General features: G+C 47.0%; 1 protein-coding gene across 3 annotated transcripts in view; it reads left to right on the forward strand.

Moving 5' to 3' along the window:
• PPP4R3B (protein phosphatase 4 regulatory subunit 3B) overlaps positions 1–20,805 on the forward strand; it is an 820,721-nt gene that overhangs the window by 411,619 nt on the left and 388,297 nt on the right. For all 3 annotated transcript variants that reach the window (XM_069608059.1, XM_069608058.1, XM_069608060.1), the window contains exon 7: positions 9,594–9,710. In XM_069608059.1, the coding sequence (XP_069464160.1) occupies positions 9,594–9,710 (117 nt within the window). The remainder of the gene's footprint in view (positions 1–9,593; positions 9,711–20,805) is intronic.

Raw genomic sequence — 20,805 nt, forward strand, 5'->3', positions numbered from 1 at the left:
AAAGCAGAAAGGAGGGCTTCCTATATCAGCAATGGGAGTCCAAGATGAAGACTATCATGTCTGTACCCTTTTTGGACGACATTTGGGAGGAAGACCTTGCCCTCGTGAAAAATCCATGCATGGTTCCAATCAAACAAGACATTTTGGAGAAGAAAAACAGGGTGCGGACTCGGCACCCAAGCTTGAGGTCAGAACCGTCGCCATACTCGGTAGAGTGTCCGCCGCTGCAAGGAAACTTCTCATCACTCCCACCCGGACAACGAGGGGAAGATGGGCGCTATGGGAAAGTCATCTACATGGTGGCATCCACGATCAAAGCAGCTAATGCTCTGGCTATCCTGTCCTGAAGCTGGGCCCAATCCTGGAATTCCTTCCTGACAAGAATGCAGAGGTTCTGGACCCCTTTGAGGAAGGGGAGGTGGCGTTGGACCATGCCATTACAGTGACAGTGGACATCACAGACCTGGGTTTCCGACAGATGGGGGGAAACGTTGTTTGCCTTTGTCTGCAAGGATGGTTGAAGGCTACTAACTTTAGCCAAGACGTTCATGCAAAGGTGCTGGACATGCCTTTCGACTTCGCAAATCTTTTTGGCAAGTCGGCCGACAAATCCCTTCAAGAATTAGACCGACGCGGAAACGGCACGTTCCGTTGGAACTCGAAACATTGCTTGTCTTTTCGCTCCTCCAGGGGAAAATCGAGCAGATCATCGAAGGGCTGCACCACGTCGTACCGCCAATTTCCCCAATCCTCCATGCAGGAAATGTACAGGGGTCTCTCCAAGGCCTAGGGTAGCGGAGGTCAGCGTGGTCAGGGCGCTGGTGCACAAGCAAGTCTGAACCGTCCAGGATCTCGGGTCCCCACTCATGCACCCTGGTGGGAGGCCAGCTGACTAGGTTAGTCGGCGAGTGAAGGAGGATTCCCACCCGCAGATGGTTTCTGGATGCTCTCGCCTACGGACACACCTTGGAGTTCCAACACAGGTGGCCTCGTATTCCATCGGTTCCCCATCAGGAGCAGCACATCACTCAGCTCCTGGAAGAAATACGAGACATGTTACGTAATTGGGGGATGGAGCTCGTTCCTCAATGGCTCCGGAGCCTCTTCCGGATACTTTCTGGTCAGAAAGAAGAGAGGGTGGGGGGGGGAGAGTCGGGTTGGAGAGACCCATACTGGACCTACGCTGTCTGAACAAGTACTTTAAGTCCCAAAAATTCAGGATGTTTACTTTGCAGCACGTGCTCGGCAAACTGGAGGAAGGAGACTTCTTGACGTCGTTGGACCTAGATGATGGGTGCTTCCGATGTTTCACTACCAGTTCAAGGCTCTATCGTTCGGCTTAGTTGGCCTCAAGGGTGTTCACAAAATGCCTGTTGGTGGCCCACCTGCAGGGCATCACGTATACCTGTACCTGGACGATTGGCTGATACATGTCCACTCCCGGAAACTGGCCGATGAGTACACATAGAACGTCTGGCTACTGACGGAACTAGGGTTCTCGGTAAACTATCCGCAGTCCTACTTAACGCCATCGCAGAACTTGCTGTTCCTCGGCGCCAGACTCAACAAAGTGGCTTGCCTGGCATCCCCCTCGGAGGAGGGGCTAATGGCCTTTCAACGGAAAGTGCAACGACTGTCGTTGGCGAAGACAGCCACGGTACGGGCCATCAAGTCATTGCTGTGCATGTCCTCCTGCATCTACTTCGTCTGTCTCTGGAGGTTGCATATGCCACCACTACAGATTTTCTTGGATGCACGTTGGGTACAAGTGCCCGGGAATATTGCAGACAAGATCCACCTCAACGAGGAGTTCCGGCGGATGATAGTATGGTGTGGCGTTCGCTTCAACATCACCCAAGGCATGGGATTCTAGAACCGGCCGTACCAGTAGACATTCACCATGGACACCTCCCTAGAGGGATGGGGAGCGCACACAAGTCATTCCTCCCGTCCCTGAAAGGCAAGGTGGTAAGTATCTTCACAGACAAAACGACCAACATATTTTACGTCAGGGAAATAAGGGGGCCCTCGATCCCCTGCGCTCTCCAAGGAGGCGTAGGATTTGTGCCGATGGGCCGTCCGACAGGGGATGTTCTTCATCCCTCTTCACCTGGCGGGAGTCAAGAACACTATCGCAGACTCCCTCAGAAGGGAACTGCTCTCCTGCCACGAGTGGGAGCTTAGTCTGGATCAGGTGGACTGCCTGTTCGCCGAGTGGGGCAGACCCCAGATCTTGGAGTTTGCTGCTGTCGCAAACAGAAGTTTGCCAGCAGGTTCCGCCAGCTGAGGTGCCTGGGGGACGCATTCTTTCCTTGGGAAGGACTGTTCCTGTATGCGTTCCCTCTTCCTACGAGTCATCAACACACTGACAGTGTTTGTGCATGCTGATACTCATCTCCCCGGCGTGGCAGATTCAGATTTGGTACCCGGACCTTCTCAGTCTTGTCAGCGTTGCCCCCAGTCAAACTGCCAGTAGTTCCGGATCTTCTCATCAGAGAGGAGGTGCAATCCTACATCACGACCCAGGATTGCTGAACCTAAGGGCTTGGCTCCTGCAGCCCTAGAGTTTGGATAAGAGTTGCCTGCCTGCCGACTACAGAGGTCCTCGCCAAGGCCAGGGTGTCATCGACTTTGAAGTGCTACAGTCACACGTGAAAGAGTTTCGCTACGTGGTGCCGGTCGCAGAAGATTACCCCGCTGAGGGTCATGGCCCCGCATATTCTTCCATGCTTGCTCTCATTGGCCAAGGCCGGCCTGGCACACGCTTCTATCAAGGTACATCTGGCGGCTATCTCCTCCTACACCAAGTCTCTAGCAAGATCTTCACTGTGGTCTCACTAACTCGTCAAAGAGTTCCTCCAATGACATTTTCGATCTTTCCCGCCAGTCAAGGCCCATGCCCCGGTGTTGGAACTCAACGTGGTTCTGATGAGGCTCATGGGGATGAGAGGGCCCTTCGAGCCTATGCATCAGCCCACTCTCCAGGTCCTCTTGTGGAAAACCGCTTTCCTTCTGGCTGTCACCTAGGAGGGTGGGTGAGATCCAAGTGCTATCTTGCAAGTCACCATACCTGACTTTCCACAAATCGAGGGTGGTGCTGCGGATGCACCCCTCTCACATGCAGAAGGTTCCGTCAGAATTCCACTTCAACGAGCCTTTGGTGTTACCTGTTTTTACCCGAAACCTTTGTCACCGGCTGAAGGGGCCTTGCACTTTCTAGATGCTGCTTGTCCCTTAAAGTTCTGCGTGATGCGCACAAAGCTTTTATAAGACTACACAACTGTGTTTGAACTTTGGTCTTGTGAACAATGGGAAGGCCTTGTCCAAGGCTTCCATCTCAAGGTGACTCTCCGGCTGCATGGTCATTGGTTGGCAAACTGACTGCTGCCTGGCCGTCCAAGAGCCCACTTCACCAGAGCGATTGCTGCAACAGCAGTGTTCCTGTCTGGTGTGGGCCCCTGCCGGACATTAGCAGGGCTGCTACGTGGAGGTCCACACACACACCTTCACGAAGTTCTACTGCATCAGCGAGGATTCCAGGCAGGCGTCCAGAGTCGGTCAAGCAGTGCTACGCAACCTGTTCGCTTGAGGTGAGTCTGTTCCAGAGGTAAAAGTAAATGCTTCTGTTGAGCCTTGCCTACTCCTGTGGTTGTGTAATATTGTACTGCTGTGTATTCGTTATTCATGAGCATGTGAATCCATGCCAGACCCCATTCTGGAGAAGGAACAAGTTACTTACCTGTAACTATTGTTCTCCAGCATGGGTCTGGCATGGAACCCTCCCTCTACTCTGCAGCTCTTCTTTGTCATACTGCCACTTAACGCGCTTACCAAATCTGAAGATGGCTGCCAGAGGATGAGCTTAGGGAGAGGACCGTCATTGGATTGGGGCAGTATGACCCACAGAACAGTGATTGGTTTAAAGGAGAAATACAATTTGTAAGTGAATTTTGTTTTCCTTTAGAGGATTCCCAGCCCGACTGTGAATATTGATGAGCATGTGAATCCATGACCCATGCTGGAGAACAATAGTTACAGGTAAGTAACTTTCTCCATACTAACTGGTGTAATGTAAGATGTTTGTGGAATCACACCAGGTCTAGGCCACATGAATACTAGTTAGCAAAATAGTGTTTGCAATGTCTTTAGTGCCACCCACTGTTTTTCTCTTTGACTTAGTTCTCAGCGACTGCCAAGATGACCAGTTTTCAGACTAATGCAACTTGATCTGCATTCTGGCTAAGGCAATGAAAGAGAATACCGAGTTGTGGACAGAGTTCTGGATTGTCCCCAGGTGGAGCTCTTCTTTATAACATCCCTACGCACACGGAGCGGCGCAGAGAGGCGACGAGGGGCAGTCTGAGCTGCCGGGCTGCCTCCCTGGTCCTATGTCACAGCAGTATAGTGGATTCAAAGTGAACAGCACAGTGAGAGAACATTCCTCGTGTTATAGGACACTGTTTAATACAAGCCCCAAACTCAGTTATTAACTTCTTGGACTCGTATCATGCAGGTTTGGGAGTGAGCTCCACTAAATATATTGGGAGTCCATATTAATTACAGCCTTTCCTCTTTTGGGTCAATGACTGCAGGTCTCTAGTACCTTTTTGAGATGACCTTTCCCACTCTCAATTGCTGATTGCAGGCTCTGTTAAGCCTCTGAGCCGATTGCATTCTACGGGCGCTTCAATGCCTTTGAGCTGTTTGTCTCTCCATCTTGTCAATGGTGATTGCAGGTGTTAGTAAACCTTTGAGCCGATTGCCTTCTAAAATTGCATTCAGTGACTGGGCCTTGCAGCGCCTTTGAACTGTTTGATTTCTCACCTTGTGATCGGTAACTGCGGGCGTTAGTAAGCCTTTGAGCTGATTATTTCAGAAATTGCACTCGGTTATTGCGGGTGCCTTAGAGCTGTTTGACTTTCCATTTTGTTATCTCTGACTGTGGGCGCTGGCGAACCTTTGAGCCGATTGTTTTCTAAAAACTGCATTCAGTGACTGCGGGTGCTCTAGTGCCATTGAGCTACGTGACTTTCCACCTTGTGGCTCGCTTGAGGGTTGTAGTTTGCTCAATCTGTACTGGAAGGAGAGATACGGAGCCTATTGTTAGACGTCTGCTTCCATTAATTGTGAGAAGTATCAGGTGGCATTTGGTTGCTCTGGATACATTTTGCTTAGAGCCTTAAGGGTGGTTATCTGACATAACCTCTGTATCAAGGGTCGCAAGTTGTTAACATTTTATAGTTCTGCTCTAACAATATGTTGCGCAATTACTATTTGAGGAGTGTACTATTGGATGACCATTTGAGGGCCCCTGAACTGGACGATTCAGTTCCAGCTGGTACATCTATGAAAAATATCTCTAAACAACTGGTGAAATCCTTCAAAGTTGCCCCTTTAGTGAGAAATCATTCTGGGAATGATTCCTTAGATCCCTCTGTTTTTGGATTAAACCAACAGGCCGATTTGTGGGAGGGGGTTGTCCTATCGCCTAACTTTCTGTGCTCTAGAATGGCACTAGAGAAGGGTCTCGAATACACTTTGACAGCCACCAACATTTTTTTTTTTCCAAGAATAAAATGTCATTTTGGGAGAGGCTGAGTTGCTCGCAATGGGGGGACTTTATGGGCCCTTTGGATCCCAGCTGCCCAATCGGGGATTAATAATCGGGCTTATCAGTCTGAGCACATGTCCTTGGTGGCCCAGCACAGTACATATGAAAACCACAATGGGGGTGTTCGGGGGGGTGGACAAAATGATATTCCTTCGGGACAAGAGCTCTATGGCTCGGCATTTAGTTTCAACTCAAGTTGGCTCAAAAACAGATGGAGTGGACAGAGGCCTCTCACGCAGAAATGGGTCTGCAGGATACTGCCCTGGGTCTGTCGCGTGGGAAGGCCTGCGTTGATGGTCGCCTATGCAGCTGTACTCAAACTGCAGAGCAATCCAGCTGGTCACAGGATCCTCAGTTAAGCATCGGGCCCGGAAGCTGCACTACTACAGAATCAGAGGATGGTTCTAAGAACAGTAAAAAGCACTGGCTCTGTGCTTTCCACGCCAAACCATAATGGAGGCAGCAAGATCCAGTGCTGTAAATGGTGAGGATGAATCCTCGCAGGTCTTCCGTCCCTTTGCAATCTCGCAAGTATGGGCCAAAAGACTAAATGTGAGCAAGAATTCTAGGCCCCTGAACAGGAGTGGCATTTTGGCAACTTTTCACGAAGTGGATGAGCTCTTTCTTGTCTCCTCTCAGGACATTGAATATGTCTGGTTTCCAGATCATTTAAATGTACATATTGTGTAACTTGGGTTGAAGACCAGGGTGGTGGCCAATGCCATCCTGGCCGCCGCCCCTGCCCTGCAGAACCAGGGTCTCAATATCAGCGGAACCCATACATGATCAAAGTATGCAGTTTGGCAATCAAAGGTTCTCCAGTAAGGGCTGTGAAGCTTCCAGAAGTTTTCTGTGCCCTAATGGCACTGTCCACCCTGTCTATGAGAAAAGGGGCTCTGTGACGACAAATTAATTGTCTAGGTTAAAATGGAATTGATTTGCTAGGTCTTTCATTAGTTGGGTCTTGTGGAGGAGTCACTCTAGCCTCTCAGGAATTAAAACCTATTGGATGGAACACGAGGGGCTCCAGTTCATTTAAAAATAGAGCTACTAGAGAGATCTTTAATCTTCATGATATAATTGCCCTCCAAGAGATCTGGTAGGTCTCAAGATTCGATGTGTGCGGGTTTACAATCATGAAGCAATTGGCACATGGCCAAGGAATAGGGAGACATGCCAGTGGAGGGGAATGGGGGTGGGGGGAGGGGTGGGGCTCTTGTTGGCTTTTCAAAATTCCATCTTCTCCTCTACGGAGGTGGCCAGTAACACCCTTTCAGATTTTCTCGAGCAGTTGACCGATATCTTAATCCAAATTGAGTTGACCCATGGGTCAATTAGTACCATCCTCAAAGAACCTACATTTAATGGTAAACAGTGGTATGCTTTCTTAACTGATTGGAATATGTTTATCGCTAATGGAAATATTTTGGGGGATGTTCCCCGGCATTGACTTGGTCCTGTGGCGATATGACTATTCATATCAAAAGATCTGTTTGAGAACTGTTTGCATTTCTATGTCGGGCGCTTGGGGTTGAGCGATCACGACATGTTAATTGGGTCCTTTTCATACGAAGTATCAGGTTTTAAAAGTTCATACCTTTCCAGTTGTTTGTTTAAATATTGGTGGAAATAGAATGGTCAAGGGGGGGGGGGGGGAGTATCGGAAGAATCGCGCACTAAAAATAAAACTCAGAGGGATCCGGAGGTTAAAATATTCAACCTCGAATACAGCTGACTTTCTTTTACATAGAGAGCAGAATATTTAGGCTGAGATATCAGAATTTGTCCAGGTCGCACAGCTATCTTCGCCTGCAAAATGATGGAGAACAGATGCTCACGGCGGTTGCTGAGGCCAACTCCCAGAGTTTCTGGTCACTGATTAATAAAAACTGCCTGAGCCAGAGTAACTATCAGAGCAATGTAATCCGGGAATCTGTATGACAGGATTACTTTTCATCATTGTATGCTGTTAGGCTCGGCCCAGGGAATTTTTTAATGATCAGGGTAGATGAGGGGTTGAATTTTATCCAGGGCTATATAAAAGAGCTTATCAAGAACTCCTCCGCCTCCAGAGCATCAGGATCTAATGGGCTAACTAACCAGATGCTTAAATCTGATATTCCATTGTGGTCACATGCTTTGTTCAATTTATTTAGTGAGGTGATCAGGCTGAAAAACCTCCTGGACTTCTGGTGGGTGCCATTGTTAAACCCATTTATAAGAAGGGAGATTGGGCTAACCAATTTAATGAATCACCCGATCTCCCATCTTGATGCTGATAGTAACAGCTTTGCTGGGTTGGTTCTTAGAGAGTTGGAGCTTTGATAGGATTCCTTCCTTCTTTATCCAAGGTATCAAATTGGATTCCGCTGGGGTCTATCCACAACATTGACTGGCCTGATCCTGAGCACAGTATTGTCCAAATCATTAGTGAAGGGTTGTGCCTCACTGTTTGGGGCCTAGGCCGACTTGTCCCAGGCCTTTGATACTTTAGAGCTAGTTTGTGGCTGAAGCTCAGTAAGTGGGGTCTCCTGACTCCCCTCCTGGCAATATCAGAGCTCCATCAGCACTCCTATTTTAGGGTGAGGCTGGATCTTTTGGGGGGGGGGGGGGGGTGTAGTCTATCTGTACCCATCCAGACAGAGGTGAGTGAGGCAGGGATGCATAGTAGCTCCCTGCCTCTTCAATCTTTATTTAGCCGATTTGGCTGAATATCTGGGAGTGTGTGGTCTGGTTATTCCAAGGGCCGGTTCAGAGAGGCTAAATTGCATATGCCTAACAACATCCTGCTGCTCGACCATCTCTCCCGCTCCCTCTCCTTCCCCCATTGCATGTTAAAAAGTATCCCGAAAAGAACGGATTGGATCAGAACTATCGCTGAGATGCTCAGTTCCACACTGTTCCTATATGTATCATTAGGACAAACCACAAGGCTCTGCCGGACTACATGAGGCGCTCGCCAAGTTCATCATGCAGAAGTGACTTCTTAAGGTTTTGTCTCTCAACCTTCTGCACCCAAGGAGTTTCTTTTTGTTAGACACAAGGATCTTTATGCTGACAACTTGTGTAGATGTTGTGTTAACTAGAGTATTGACTCCCTGAGGCACATCATGACAGGTTGTCCTGGCACTAGTGATCTGAGGGTGAAACATTTTTCAAGATTTGTAGACTAGGAATGGTGGCTCAACAGTCATTTTGGGATTGGATGAGCTTGGGCGATGAAACCATGGTGACATGGGAAGTAGTTAATTTCTTAAGTCTAATTTGCTAAAATATTATGCTTAGAACTCGGTTTTACAATATTTGGTTTTATATTTGCTTAAAGTTCAATGTAGATGATTATTTTCATGTTTTGCATTTTGTGAAAAGTCAAATTGTTAGCTGCACCACAATAAATAAAAATAAACTTTTTATGGTAAGTACTTGAAGGTCTCAGGGAGTGCTCCTGTGATCTGGTGCAGGTCAACTGCCAGGCTGGCGGACTCTCTGGTTCTCCATGCACATTCGCCTCAGACCTGCTTCAGAGCCCATAGCCCAGACTGACTTCACCAAAAGGCTTGAATGTCAGACTGCAAGAAACTGACTTTCAAACAATTGGGATGTACCAGCCAAAACAGTGCGTTTAGAGCATACAAATATTTGAAAGACCACATGATCGAGTACAATCAAAAAGGTGAAAACCGCTCCTAAAAAGTCCTTGGTAATGCTAGTGTTTGTGGATTTTGTGAGGCCTGATGGATTGTGTGCAAGCTGATGATTTAACAGGTTTGTATATTCTGGTTGAAGGGGGGGGGCCACCTTGGTTGCTCCGCTGATCAAATTGATATAGCACTCCTCTACGCAGTTAAACATAATGTATTTATTGCATAGCACATGTAAAGTCACATAATGTGTTTCCTTTCAAAACTGTTTTGAGTTACAATCATAGTTCGCTTCTTCCTTGATGAAATCAAGCATTTGTTTTTTTCCCCCCTCTCTTTAGGGGATGGATGATTTGCAGGTCAGATGTGCTGCCACAGATATATTTTCGTATTTGGTAGAATTCAGTCCATCAATGGTCCGAGAATTTGTGATGCAAGAAGCACAGCAAAGTGATGATGTATGTATTGTTTTATGGGATATGCTTATATTTTTTGAAATGTATAAACCAATTATTGTGTTACTATTTGCAGCCTGCAAGGATTTTCATCCTGCCACCGCCTGACTCTGATGCCCTCAGTTGCTCTCCCACTGTCCTGCATGAGACTGTTGGCTGCTTTTTAGCCTTATTCTATAAGACTCTAAATATATTTTCTGACTTTTAGTGTTCCTAACCTTTTTTGTGTAGTCTAGGTTTATTTTCATCATAACTTGCCACTGACATTTCATTTTACCATTCAGGAACTGGCTAAAAATCTAACTGCACTTAGCACAGAAATCGAGGAAATTGAAAAAGAACTTGTGGAATCACTGGGCAGAGAAGAGTTTGATCTGATTCTTACTGATATTAATACCAAACTGGATGAGTACAAGACTGAACTGGAACAAAAGAAAGTTAAAAAATTTAAACGGGATACGTACGATTACATCAATGATGAAGTTTACACATGGATGGAAAAATAGGGCCCGGTAGCTCCCAAAAACTTCTATAGACATCCATCTGAGAATACTTCCAGCTCTGATTCAGAAACACCAAGAGAGTCAGATACCCCTAGGGAACAAACAACTGACATTCCAGACCAAACAACTAGTCCTAGAGCAAAAGCATCCTCCGCCTTGGCTTTTTTAGGCGCCCGCCCAAGAGAACCCGTAGGGGGAGGAGGAAACCTCAGACCAAGACCTCAGACACGCCAGCAAGCAAAGAAAATTTAGTCATCAATATCTCGAACAGAATCCTTAACAAACTTGAAGACACGTTGCAAAAAGGTCTTAGCTTCATTCCAACTTATGGTACCACACTATTTAACAGTAAAATTGAACTGTATAAATTTGTTAGGAAGTTGAAGCTCAAAGTGTTTTTTTCAAAGAACTCGAAACTGTGGACAAACCTACCCAAATGTCTGACTTTCAAGAATTCAGAGTGAAAAGCGGATTCGTTCCACCAATCAACGTACCCTCGATAGAAATCTTTCACCTCCCCTCTCCTGCCCTGACCCGAGATCTAGAACGGATTAACTTAAACTCCGCCACACAAAAACTTCGAACCACATGAGATGAGACTAATCAAAGATCTTTATAGCGACACGAAAATAACCATTCGTCCTGCTGACAAGGGCGGAGCTTTGGTGATTCTCAATACTGTGGACTACGATGCAGAATGTCTCAGACAACTTCAAGATAATACCACATATGCCAGACTAGACCACGATCCTACAATGTCCATCAGACACAACCTAGCCATTCTGCTTGACAAGGCATTGGAACTTGAATGGATCAATGAACATACACACATTTCTTCTCAAGGATCATCCTAGGATTCCTAATTTCTATACACTCCCGAAAATTCACAAGGACTTCACCAAACCCCCTGGTCGACCAATAGTCGCAGGGATGGATAGCCTCAACCAGCCTCTGGGGGTCTACATCGATTTTTTTTTTTTTTTTCCTGCAACCACTCATACAGCAAACCGCGACCTATACCAGGGATAAAACTCACTTCTTACAAAAACTCAATGCCATCAGTCTTCAGCCTAACCAATTGATGTTTACTATAGACGTCAAAAGTCTGTATACCTCCATACCGCACGATCTTGGTATCGAAGCTGTCGAATGGCTGTTACTTCAATCTCCTGATGTGCGTGCACAGAAAGAATTCATCCTTACTTTGTTAGTTTGTTTCTGAAAATTCATATTTCCAATATTGCAATAAATTCTATTTACAAACCTCAGGGACCTCCATGGGCGCCACCATGGCACCCTCATATGCCAACTGCTTTGTTTAAATTTGAGATGGAACATATACTCACCAAACAAGAATGGAAAGGGGACATCCACATGTGGACTAGATACATCGATGATATTTTTGGTGTATGGACAGGCACAGAACAACGATTCGAGGATTTCTTCGAATACATCAACAACATTGACCCCAGAGTACAATTCACCAGGGAACTGTCACGTGACAAGATTACTTTTCTTGATGTGCAAATTACAATGAAAGACACAGGTTATAATACCACCTTATTTCGAAAACCCACCGATCGCAACAATCTTTTGCACCGCCTCAGCTTCCATCAGCCTAGCTTACTCCAGAACCTGCCATTTAGTCAACTTCTTCGAGTGAAAAGGATTGTGAGTGATCCGGAAGATTGTATAGCACAACTCCTGATGAAAGAAAAATTCCTCCAACGAGGCTACCATCAAGGAGAATTGGACCTTGCTGGTAGCAGAATTAATAGTCTTGACCGTGACACTTTACTTTCCGCTTCTAAGAAACCAGTCAGAGAACTGAAATCACCTGTGTATGTGTCAAAATTCTCCATCCAAAGCAATAAAATCAAAAAAACAATCAAACATTGGAACATTTTTAAGAACGACATAAGAGTACAAGCCCTTTCCAATGAGCCACCAGTGTTTGCCTTCCAAAGGAGCAGGAATCTTAAAGAACTAGTACAGGCAAGACTGCCCTGCACTAAATTGTCCACACAACACACTGGCACATTCCCATGTCTACATTGTATTAATTGCAATTCTGTAGTCAAAGATAACGTTGTTTTCCACCCACGGACAGGCAAAAAAATTATTCTCAAGACATTTGGCACCTGCGACAGCACAAACATCATTTATGGCATAAAATGTCCCTGTGGAAAATACTACGTGGGCCAATCCACTAGAGCTGCCAAGATTATGTGGAATGAACACCGTTCCTGCATTCGGAACTCCAATCCAAACTCAGCCGTGGCCCGCCATTGGGCCATGAACAACCATAACCTGTCCCAAATGAAGTTCTTGGTGTTGGAAGTGCTAACCAGAAACAATCCACATGAAGATATGAGTCTACGCCTAAATCGTAGAGAAACATTTTGGATTGACAATCTCTGCAGTCTGGTCCCCAACGGTTTGAATGAGGAAATCAATTATCACTGTTATATTTAAACATATGTCCTGCCAATGTATGCCTGGTGTATTGTTGGTTTACACTGTTTTTCTCCTATTACGAATGCACTGATATGCTGACTTTATCCTTTATCCTTTTCCACCTTATTCCCATGTGACTTTGACAGTAACCTCGCCTGACATCCCGGATCCTGGTCTGGGACCCAAGGTGTCGTTCCTCGGGGCGACACCACCCTCAGCGGGGTTATGTAACATGAATTGCCTTTTTGATTACATGTGTCTATTTGTACTTGACATTCCATATGTTATTATCTACTCCACTTGAGTAATGCCACTAACTGTTATGGTTCACTTTAGTAATGCCATCCATGTGCTTGATCTAGCTCTCAATACTTTTATTTACCTACCTTTTTTCCTTTCAGCTTACCTACTCCTTTTTTTTCCAGCTATGGCTTTGTTGATACCTTGGTGCTCCACAGCACCTGTCACTTACATATCTGTGTTCTCGAGTGCACTCACCTGAGTATTTTTTCTATGTCTATACAATTTTTTCCCTTTTTTAAAAATATTTGGGCTAATTTAATTTTTAGTTAGCCGATGATTTACAGATTCCCGCAAATTATACATTTTTTGCATTTATGCAGGCTTTCCCCTGCTCTGCACCTTAGTGTACACCGGCCGCGCTATGGCGCCGCGGTAGTCACGTGTCCCAACAAAGAGCGGTTTCCTAGGCGAACGCCTTACTCGGCATCTCGCTTTCAGGAACCAGCTTCTGTACACAGAAGCACTTTCTCTCTCCGTGTAACGGAGGTAAGCGACGCGATCGCGTCGGATCTAATTGTTTTCTACTTTCTGAGACTTTGAACTTCACTTACCCTGATCCTTATGTTTTCCAGTAGCTAAAACGATCTCCCCTTTATCTGAGCGGCTGTATGCACGCTACCACATTGCGCCCCGCTCCATGTGGGCTGAGCAACCTTTGTTTTTATACATGCAACACCTTTAAGATAACATTATTTTCTTATTTTCTCACACTTCCATGTTTTCTGTTTTAATATTCCTTTTCACTCCTTCCTACTTGTTTATCTCTTTTTTCATATTCCGTGTGCTCCATGGGGCCATCCCTCGATGGGTATGTTGTATTTATATTTATTTTCATTTATATTCATTTTTATTCACATGTAATGGCAATATTGCTATTGTTATATTTTGCTTTTGAATTATTACTGTGCAGACTGGCCCTGAAGAAGGAAATCTTTCCGAAATGCATTGGCCTTAAGTCTATTACACACGTGTGTTGCAGCAATCTTCCTCTCACTAAAAAATAAGAGTGACAGCTTTGTCTTCTTTTTGGATAAACTTTAATTTGAAAAAATCAACAGATGACTTCCTGCATCTAAATTATTTTTGAGCACTGAATAACCTTTGGATACAAGAAAGTTTCTGAACTTGATAATTTGATGCCCATCTGGGCCTTGTTTGAGAGCGGCTGTGTGGCCTAGTATTTTTACTCAGTCTCCTGCTTTCGTTAGGTTCTCGCACAAGCACAGGTACCGAGGCTAGTTCAGCTATCGGGCGCCAGGCCGAGGGGGGGCTGTAGATCCTTCCAGAGACGGTGCTGAGGGCCCGCAAGGTTCTTTTACCGGGTGTACACCTGAGGGCCTACGCCCTTGTACCGGCAACATGGCCGAGGGGGCACCTGGACGCATCACTGCCAGCGATATTGCTGAGGGCGACACGCATATCAAGCCTCTGCCTGAGGGTCAGGGTAGGGCTTGTGCTCCATCGCCAAGAGTCCTGGAGGAGGCTGGGACCAGTGAGCCATGCACCATGACTTCGGCATGTGGCATGCAGCTCAACAAGATGGCCGCCATGCCAGACCAGATGGCCACTCATCCGATACCGCCCTGAGGAACGGAACAGGTGGAGAACAATTTACAAGGTGGGACTTGTGTCAACCAGGCGTGTGGCCTGCAGCTTATTCATCAGTATCGCAGGGCAGGTTTACCCCGAAACCAGCTAGAGTACGCACCGGTCCCAGCATCCACCCGCTGTCCCGTCAAGATCACCTGCCACCCCACCGGCCTGCGAGGACAGGTTTAAAAGTTACTCATGAGTTCTCCTCAGATGGGGGCCATCTTTAAGTGATCAGGGACATGCTCCGTCCGGCCCCTCCGCCTAGTCATTCCTCCTATGGCTCCAGTGATGCAGGCCCTGGTGCAGCCCCTGCTGCCCACACTGGCACCTTAGATTCTGGCACCCCTGCTTCCCACAGTTCAGGCGGTTCCGTACCAGTCCCCGCCTCCGGCCTCCACACCTCAGCCCTTGGCGCCCAGCACTCCTCCACTTGCTCCGGAACAGCTGAACGCCCTGGTGGACACAGACGAGGAAGAAGACCCCGACACACCATCGTCAGCCAAGGCCTTCCACGAACGACTTGCAGATCTGGCAGAGTATTTCCTTAACCCGAAGTCTAACAACCGGAGGCGGGGGTACTTGCTGAGGTCCTCGCTCTATGCCCTGTGGCTAGAACAGGTATCTCGATGCAGAAGGGCGTTGTCGCCTTGTCCAAAAAGGGATGGCTCAAACCCCACCCGGCCCAACCTGTCAATCAGCGCCTGGACGCCAAATATAGGCAAATGGAGGGGGATCCACTCTTGCTGTCGGCCCATCCTCAACCGCACTCTTCTGTGATTGCTGCGGCGTCACTCTACTCAAGCCTCAGTCGTCCTCTGCCACCTCGTCCTGGGCACTGTTAGGCAAGAAGGACAAGATCTTGGAGGTGTATGGGAAGGCCCCTTATTTCAACTTTTCACTGCATTTTCGTCAATCCAACGCGGATGCCATGCTGGCAGCTGTTAACCAGAGGCTTGGTAGGAAATAGCCAATTTCCTTTCTAGAACTTTCAGTGCAGAGCCAGTCCCGTTTCAAGGCGAGATTGGCAGAGGCTGAAATTGTGGCTCAAGAACATTGTGGAGTGCACCATGGCCCACGTTGACACCTCTGGCCAGGCCATATTCATCGCCACGGACATGAGAAGGACTACCTGGCTTCGGGCTACTAAATTTAACCTAGTCGTCTAGGAACTCATATTGGACCTTCCATTCGAGGGTGGTGACCTTTCACTCCACCAACGATAAGGAGCTAGATAAAAAGAAAAATAGTTTGCAAAATGCGAAGTCTTTATCCTTATGAAGGCCACGCTCAAGGCTTACACCCAGTCACATCAACGCTCCGACAAGGGGTGGGTGTTCAGGGGGGGTTCCGCGGCTTCTAAGAACGGCGGTCCAGGCAGCCTGACCGTTCTCAGAGTCTGCACCGGCGGAAGCAAGAAAAGGTGATGAGATGGGGCGTTTTTCAGTCCCTCTCCTCCGCAACATCGCGGGAGGGAAAGAAGGCATGACGCGTCCCTTTGGGTCCACGTGTTTCTGGTGGGGGGGCAGGCTTGCCCTTAAGGCACAGTTTTGGCATCAGAGGTTCACGGACCCCTAGATTCTCTTTGTAGTATCCATGGGGTACTACTTACTGATTCCTCACTCTCCTCCCTCCTCCCCTCCACTCCCACAGATTGTGACAGCAACTCTGTTGGTGGAAATTCAGTCGCTTGTCGAGAGCCAGGCAGTGGAAGAAGTCCCAGCCTCCCAGCGAGTATTGGACTTCTACTGCAGGATTTTCTCCATACAAAAGAAGAACCAGGCTGGCCTGAGTTGTGTTGCACCTCTCCACCCTCAACCCCTGCCTGCCTCTTCAAATATTCAAGATGGTTACCCCCCGCACTCATTGCAGAGACATTGTGCGGGGGAGACTGATGTGCTCCCTGGATCTGAAGGACGCTTATCTGCACGTCCCGATTTGGCAGCCGCATTGCTCCTTTCTGCGATTCAGGGTCCTGGGCTGCCATTCCTAATACAAGGTGCTATCCTTTGGCCTCAATTTAGCCCCCAGGGTATTTACCAGGCTACCTGGACAACTGGCTCATTCTCTGTGGACCTGTAGTGCATAAACTAGTCTATACTTTCCTTTACAGGGGTTTGATCTATCGTATGCTCTACTCTGTGGACTGTATCTATGTATTCTATTAGTGTTGTGTGATGCTACTACCGATTTTTCATAGTGTTGGTTGGCCATAAATAACTGTTGTCTGTACTCATTGTGGACCCTTTGCAAGCTCACCACCTCTTGAGACTTAGCTCAGACCTCTCATCACTGCTACCTTGAACTGGTCGGGCTACAGCTCAGAGTTGTCCCTGTTACAATATAGGTTGACCTTCTATACATCTGTCCCCCAGGCCACAGTATAGAAAATCAGTCCTGACAGTCGGTAACAAAATCTCTGTCCTCCACCCGTTCAAAAAGAAAATCCTCTAAAGGAAGGGGTTCCACAGGAGACAAATCTCCTGAAATGCCTAAGAAAAGATCTGAATACTCCAAAATATCTAGATCCAGCAGTGGTTTGTTCATTCTTCCTGTTATCAAAAAAGAAGAGTAAGAAACATCGCCATCCTTCATTGCCTGAATCCTCACCAGACAGGTGGCTGGTACGTTTCCCCAAGGCAGTTGAATGGAAACATTTTAGAGAATGTATGAGCTTTTCTCGGTGGCTGCTGCTTCTTGCCCCTCGTAAGAGCCAAAGAAGACTGTAGATGCCACCACATCCTCAAAGACCGGCAGGGAATTGGTTAAGGCTTTGACACGCGTGTCTTAAAGCATCAGTCGAAAGACCTCCGATGTCTTCTTGAGTGGCGGCTACTGCTGGGTCAGCATCCAAGCAGAAGGCTGCAATGACATCCTCTTCTAAGTAATTGACAAGGTAGAAGGTACCTTGGACATCTACCTTTTAGGTAGATGTTAAGAGATAAACTGCAATTGAATACAGACTTCTTTATATCCTTTGGTTCCATTTTTAAAAGGGGGGGAAAGACGATGCCTAAATTATGCCAGTGGTCCTGATACTTTTCCTGAAGTTGAGTTTGACAGCCGAGAAGTACATTCTGACGCAAATGCAGCCCATAGGACTGTAATGAACGTGGTCATAGAAGATTTGGGATGAGGTCGTCCTGCAAAGGGCATTACCTAAGGGATCCTGCTAAGGAGCCTGTGCTGTCCTTTCATATAGCACTAAAGAATCCATCTATGGAACTTTAGAAAAAGGCAGATACCACTCCTGCCGTAAATAAGGAGTTGTTTCAAATATACAAACCTTCTTCAGAGGACCTTGATTTTTCTTTTTTCTAATCCAAGCACCCTACACCAGAAAGCTTAGTGGTACAGACGACTACTTACAAATTCAAAGTTGCAGCCTATCCTACCATCCCTCCAGATGGGGACGGTCAGTGTTAGGACACCCTTGTACAAGGGGTGCTTCATGGGCATTAGCCAAATACAGCTACACTTTATGGAATGTGATTGATTGTACAAGTGGCTGAATGTATTCAAGAAGCTAGAGCTCAGAAGGATTTACTAACCTCGTTAATGATGGGAAGTAGGCTTCATGCCAATCTCTACAATCTAGTTTAGATGCATCAGACTCTGTTGGCTGATGTATGGGATCTCGCACTGTTATCAGGCACTTTGCCTGGCTACGTAACTCTCGTTTTGCCCCCGATGTCCAGTCGACTGCTGGATATTCCATTTAATGGGTATAATCTGTTTGGCCCTAAAGGCGGACAATAGCGTCGATAAGCTAAAGGCTTCCTAAGCTGCTGCAAAATTCTTAGCGGGCCACAATCAGCCAACCAGAAGATCTGTCATCAGAGAGTTGGAGAGGGCTGTTCTTTCGGTGGTGTCTCTTTCTTCAATCAAAGAGAAAGACAGCCTGTACAAAGACACAAGCAAACAGTTTTCTCTTGCCCCAAGAGGTCATGGATGAGACTGCTTACAAGACCGAAGTGGGAGGAACACTGCCCCAGTATCTGTAAGAATGGCACACCATTACTTCAGATGCATGGGCATTACAAATGGATGCCAAAGGGTACTGGCTCCCATTCCTGAAGAGGCCTTCAGATTGTCCTCCGAGCAAAAACCCTCTTCGGGATCCAGATCTGCTCCTCTTACAGGAGATTTTTTCCCTGTTGGAGTAAGGTTCTGTGTAAAAGGTACCTCTAGCGAATGGAATCTGGGTTGGTACTCCCTTGTTCCTGTTCCCCAAAAGGACGGAGGGCTACAACAAGTCCAGGACCAGAGGCCCTTGAACAAGCTCCTCAGGAAAGACAAATTCAAGAAGGTCACTATTTTGCAGATTCTCGAGGCCCTTCATCTTTAGGAGTGGATGGTGTCACTCGGTCTTCAGGATTCATGTTTTTATGTGTCTATACATCCCAGTCACAGGAAGTACCGAAGTTATTCGCATTTGGCAGTTCTCACTATCAATTTTTAGTACTGCCTTTTGGGTTTACCTGCGCCCTGAGGGTCTTCACCAAGTTGATGGTGGCAGTGACAGTGCATCTAAGGAGAGAAGGGCTTCACATCTTTCCCTACCCGGTTAACTGGCAGATCAGATCTCGTTCTCCTGAACAGATGCTGGAACATCTCAACAGCACCGGTTTTCAGGCAGAATGATGGACCTTCAAGTTCCAAGCAAGCTAGCACATGAATTCTTCTAGGGGGGGACTCTGCAACAAACGTTTTTGGCAAACCTGGCCAGGGATAACTGTAGTCACGGATACCTCCCTCATGGGATAGGAAACTCGCGAGTGTTCTGACAATGAGCGAGCTTTGGTCCCCAGCCGAATCAAGACTACACATAAACCTGTAAGAGCTGCTGCAAATCAGACTGGTGCTGGTGGCCTTTCTGCCTTCCATATAGTGGAAGCAATGCCCTGATCATGACTTATCTCAACAAAAGAGGGACGTAGGATCACTACCACTGTGCAAGGACACAATGAGCTCTGGTTTGGGCTGTACAAAATGGGATCTGTTGGCTGTTCATTTCACTTGGAAAAATAAGATGGACGCTCTGAGCAGGCAGAATACCATCTGTTTTTGATATCGAAAAGGGACGTTGATTGGGCATGTTAGTAATACTATTCCTAGTGTGATGTCTCCTGTACCCATGGTCCTTCATGCGTCGAGGTCCCTCGGATTGCTTTTCTTTTCTGACATCCTAGCTGGTCGCACGTTGCAGAGTTCTCTTGGCTATATGCCTTTTATTTATTCAAGTTAAATATTCTATTTCAAATGTAGTGTCCTCCCACATATTCCTTATCTTTGATAAATCCATTTCCAGCTTGCTGGCCTCAAACTTTTTTTCAGTAGAGGGCGCTGTGCGTTGTCCCTCAAATTCCTCCGTATACAGCGTCACCATAGGTATACTAGTCATAGCAGCGTCCGTTGCTCAGTTCTGTTTTTCTGTGCTTCGTAAACCTCTGAAACGTAACGGTCTGTTCCTCCAAGAATCTACCAAACTTCGAATTTCTCTGAAGAAAATCTTCAATCTACAATGGCATCTTCGTCGCCTTCATCGATGCCCCAATCCGGTTTAAAGAAATCCCGGGATTGTGGTAAAAAGATATCTTTGACTGATCCTCTGTAGCCTGGGCCCAGAGCACCCATGCTCGGAGTGTGAGCAATGTATGTCTATGACGGCGAAAGCCTTGAGGGAGTGTAGGGGGAAGCTGGAAAAAGGTAAGACTGTTAAATCTTCTACCCCTTTGAAATTGTCCTCGGGCGAGTCGAGACATTAGTCTCCTCGTCGACGGAGAAAACATTCCCGCTCGATCTTGTAGTGGTACTCACCACTCGTCTAAATTGAGACACAGCAAGAAGAGGCGCCATAGATCGCTCTCCTCTTCATCCTCCAATTCGCCAGAAAGATTCACCTACCCCATGAAACACAGCTCTCCCGGCTAAGTGGGAAGAATTTCACTTGAAAATGTTAAGGGTCTTCGTGAATGCACCCTTGCCCCCCTCGGAGACGCGTAGAGGTGATACCCCGAGTGAAAAACGTGATAAAAATAAGCGCTGTGAGTCGACCTCGGCAAGGCAAAATCCTCGAGCGTTGCAAACCCTCGAGTAGAGACGAGGCCTCTTTGACGCATAAGACATCGACTACACCTTCTGAACTCAAGACTGCTTCATTGACTTCGATGAAAGAAAAGTTATCGAAACCTCTTGCAACGGGGGTCTGTATCTGTACCCATACAGCCCCCCCTTTTTCTTCC

Source organism: Ambystoma mexicanum, chromosome 4q (assembly GCF_040938575.1).
Source record: "Ambystoma mexicanum isolate Mex_15411 chromosome 4q, UKY_AmexF1_1, whole genome shotgun sequence".
NCBI lineage: Eukaryota > Metazoa > Chordata > Amphibia > Caudata > Ambystomatidae > Ambystoma > Ambystoma mexicanum.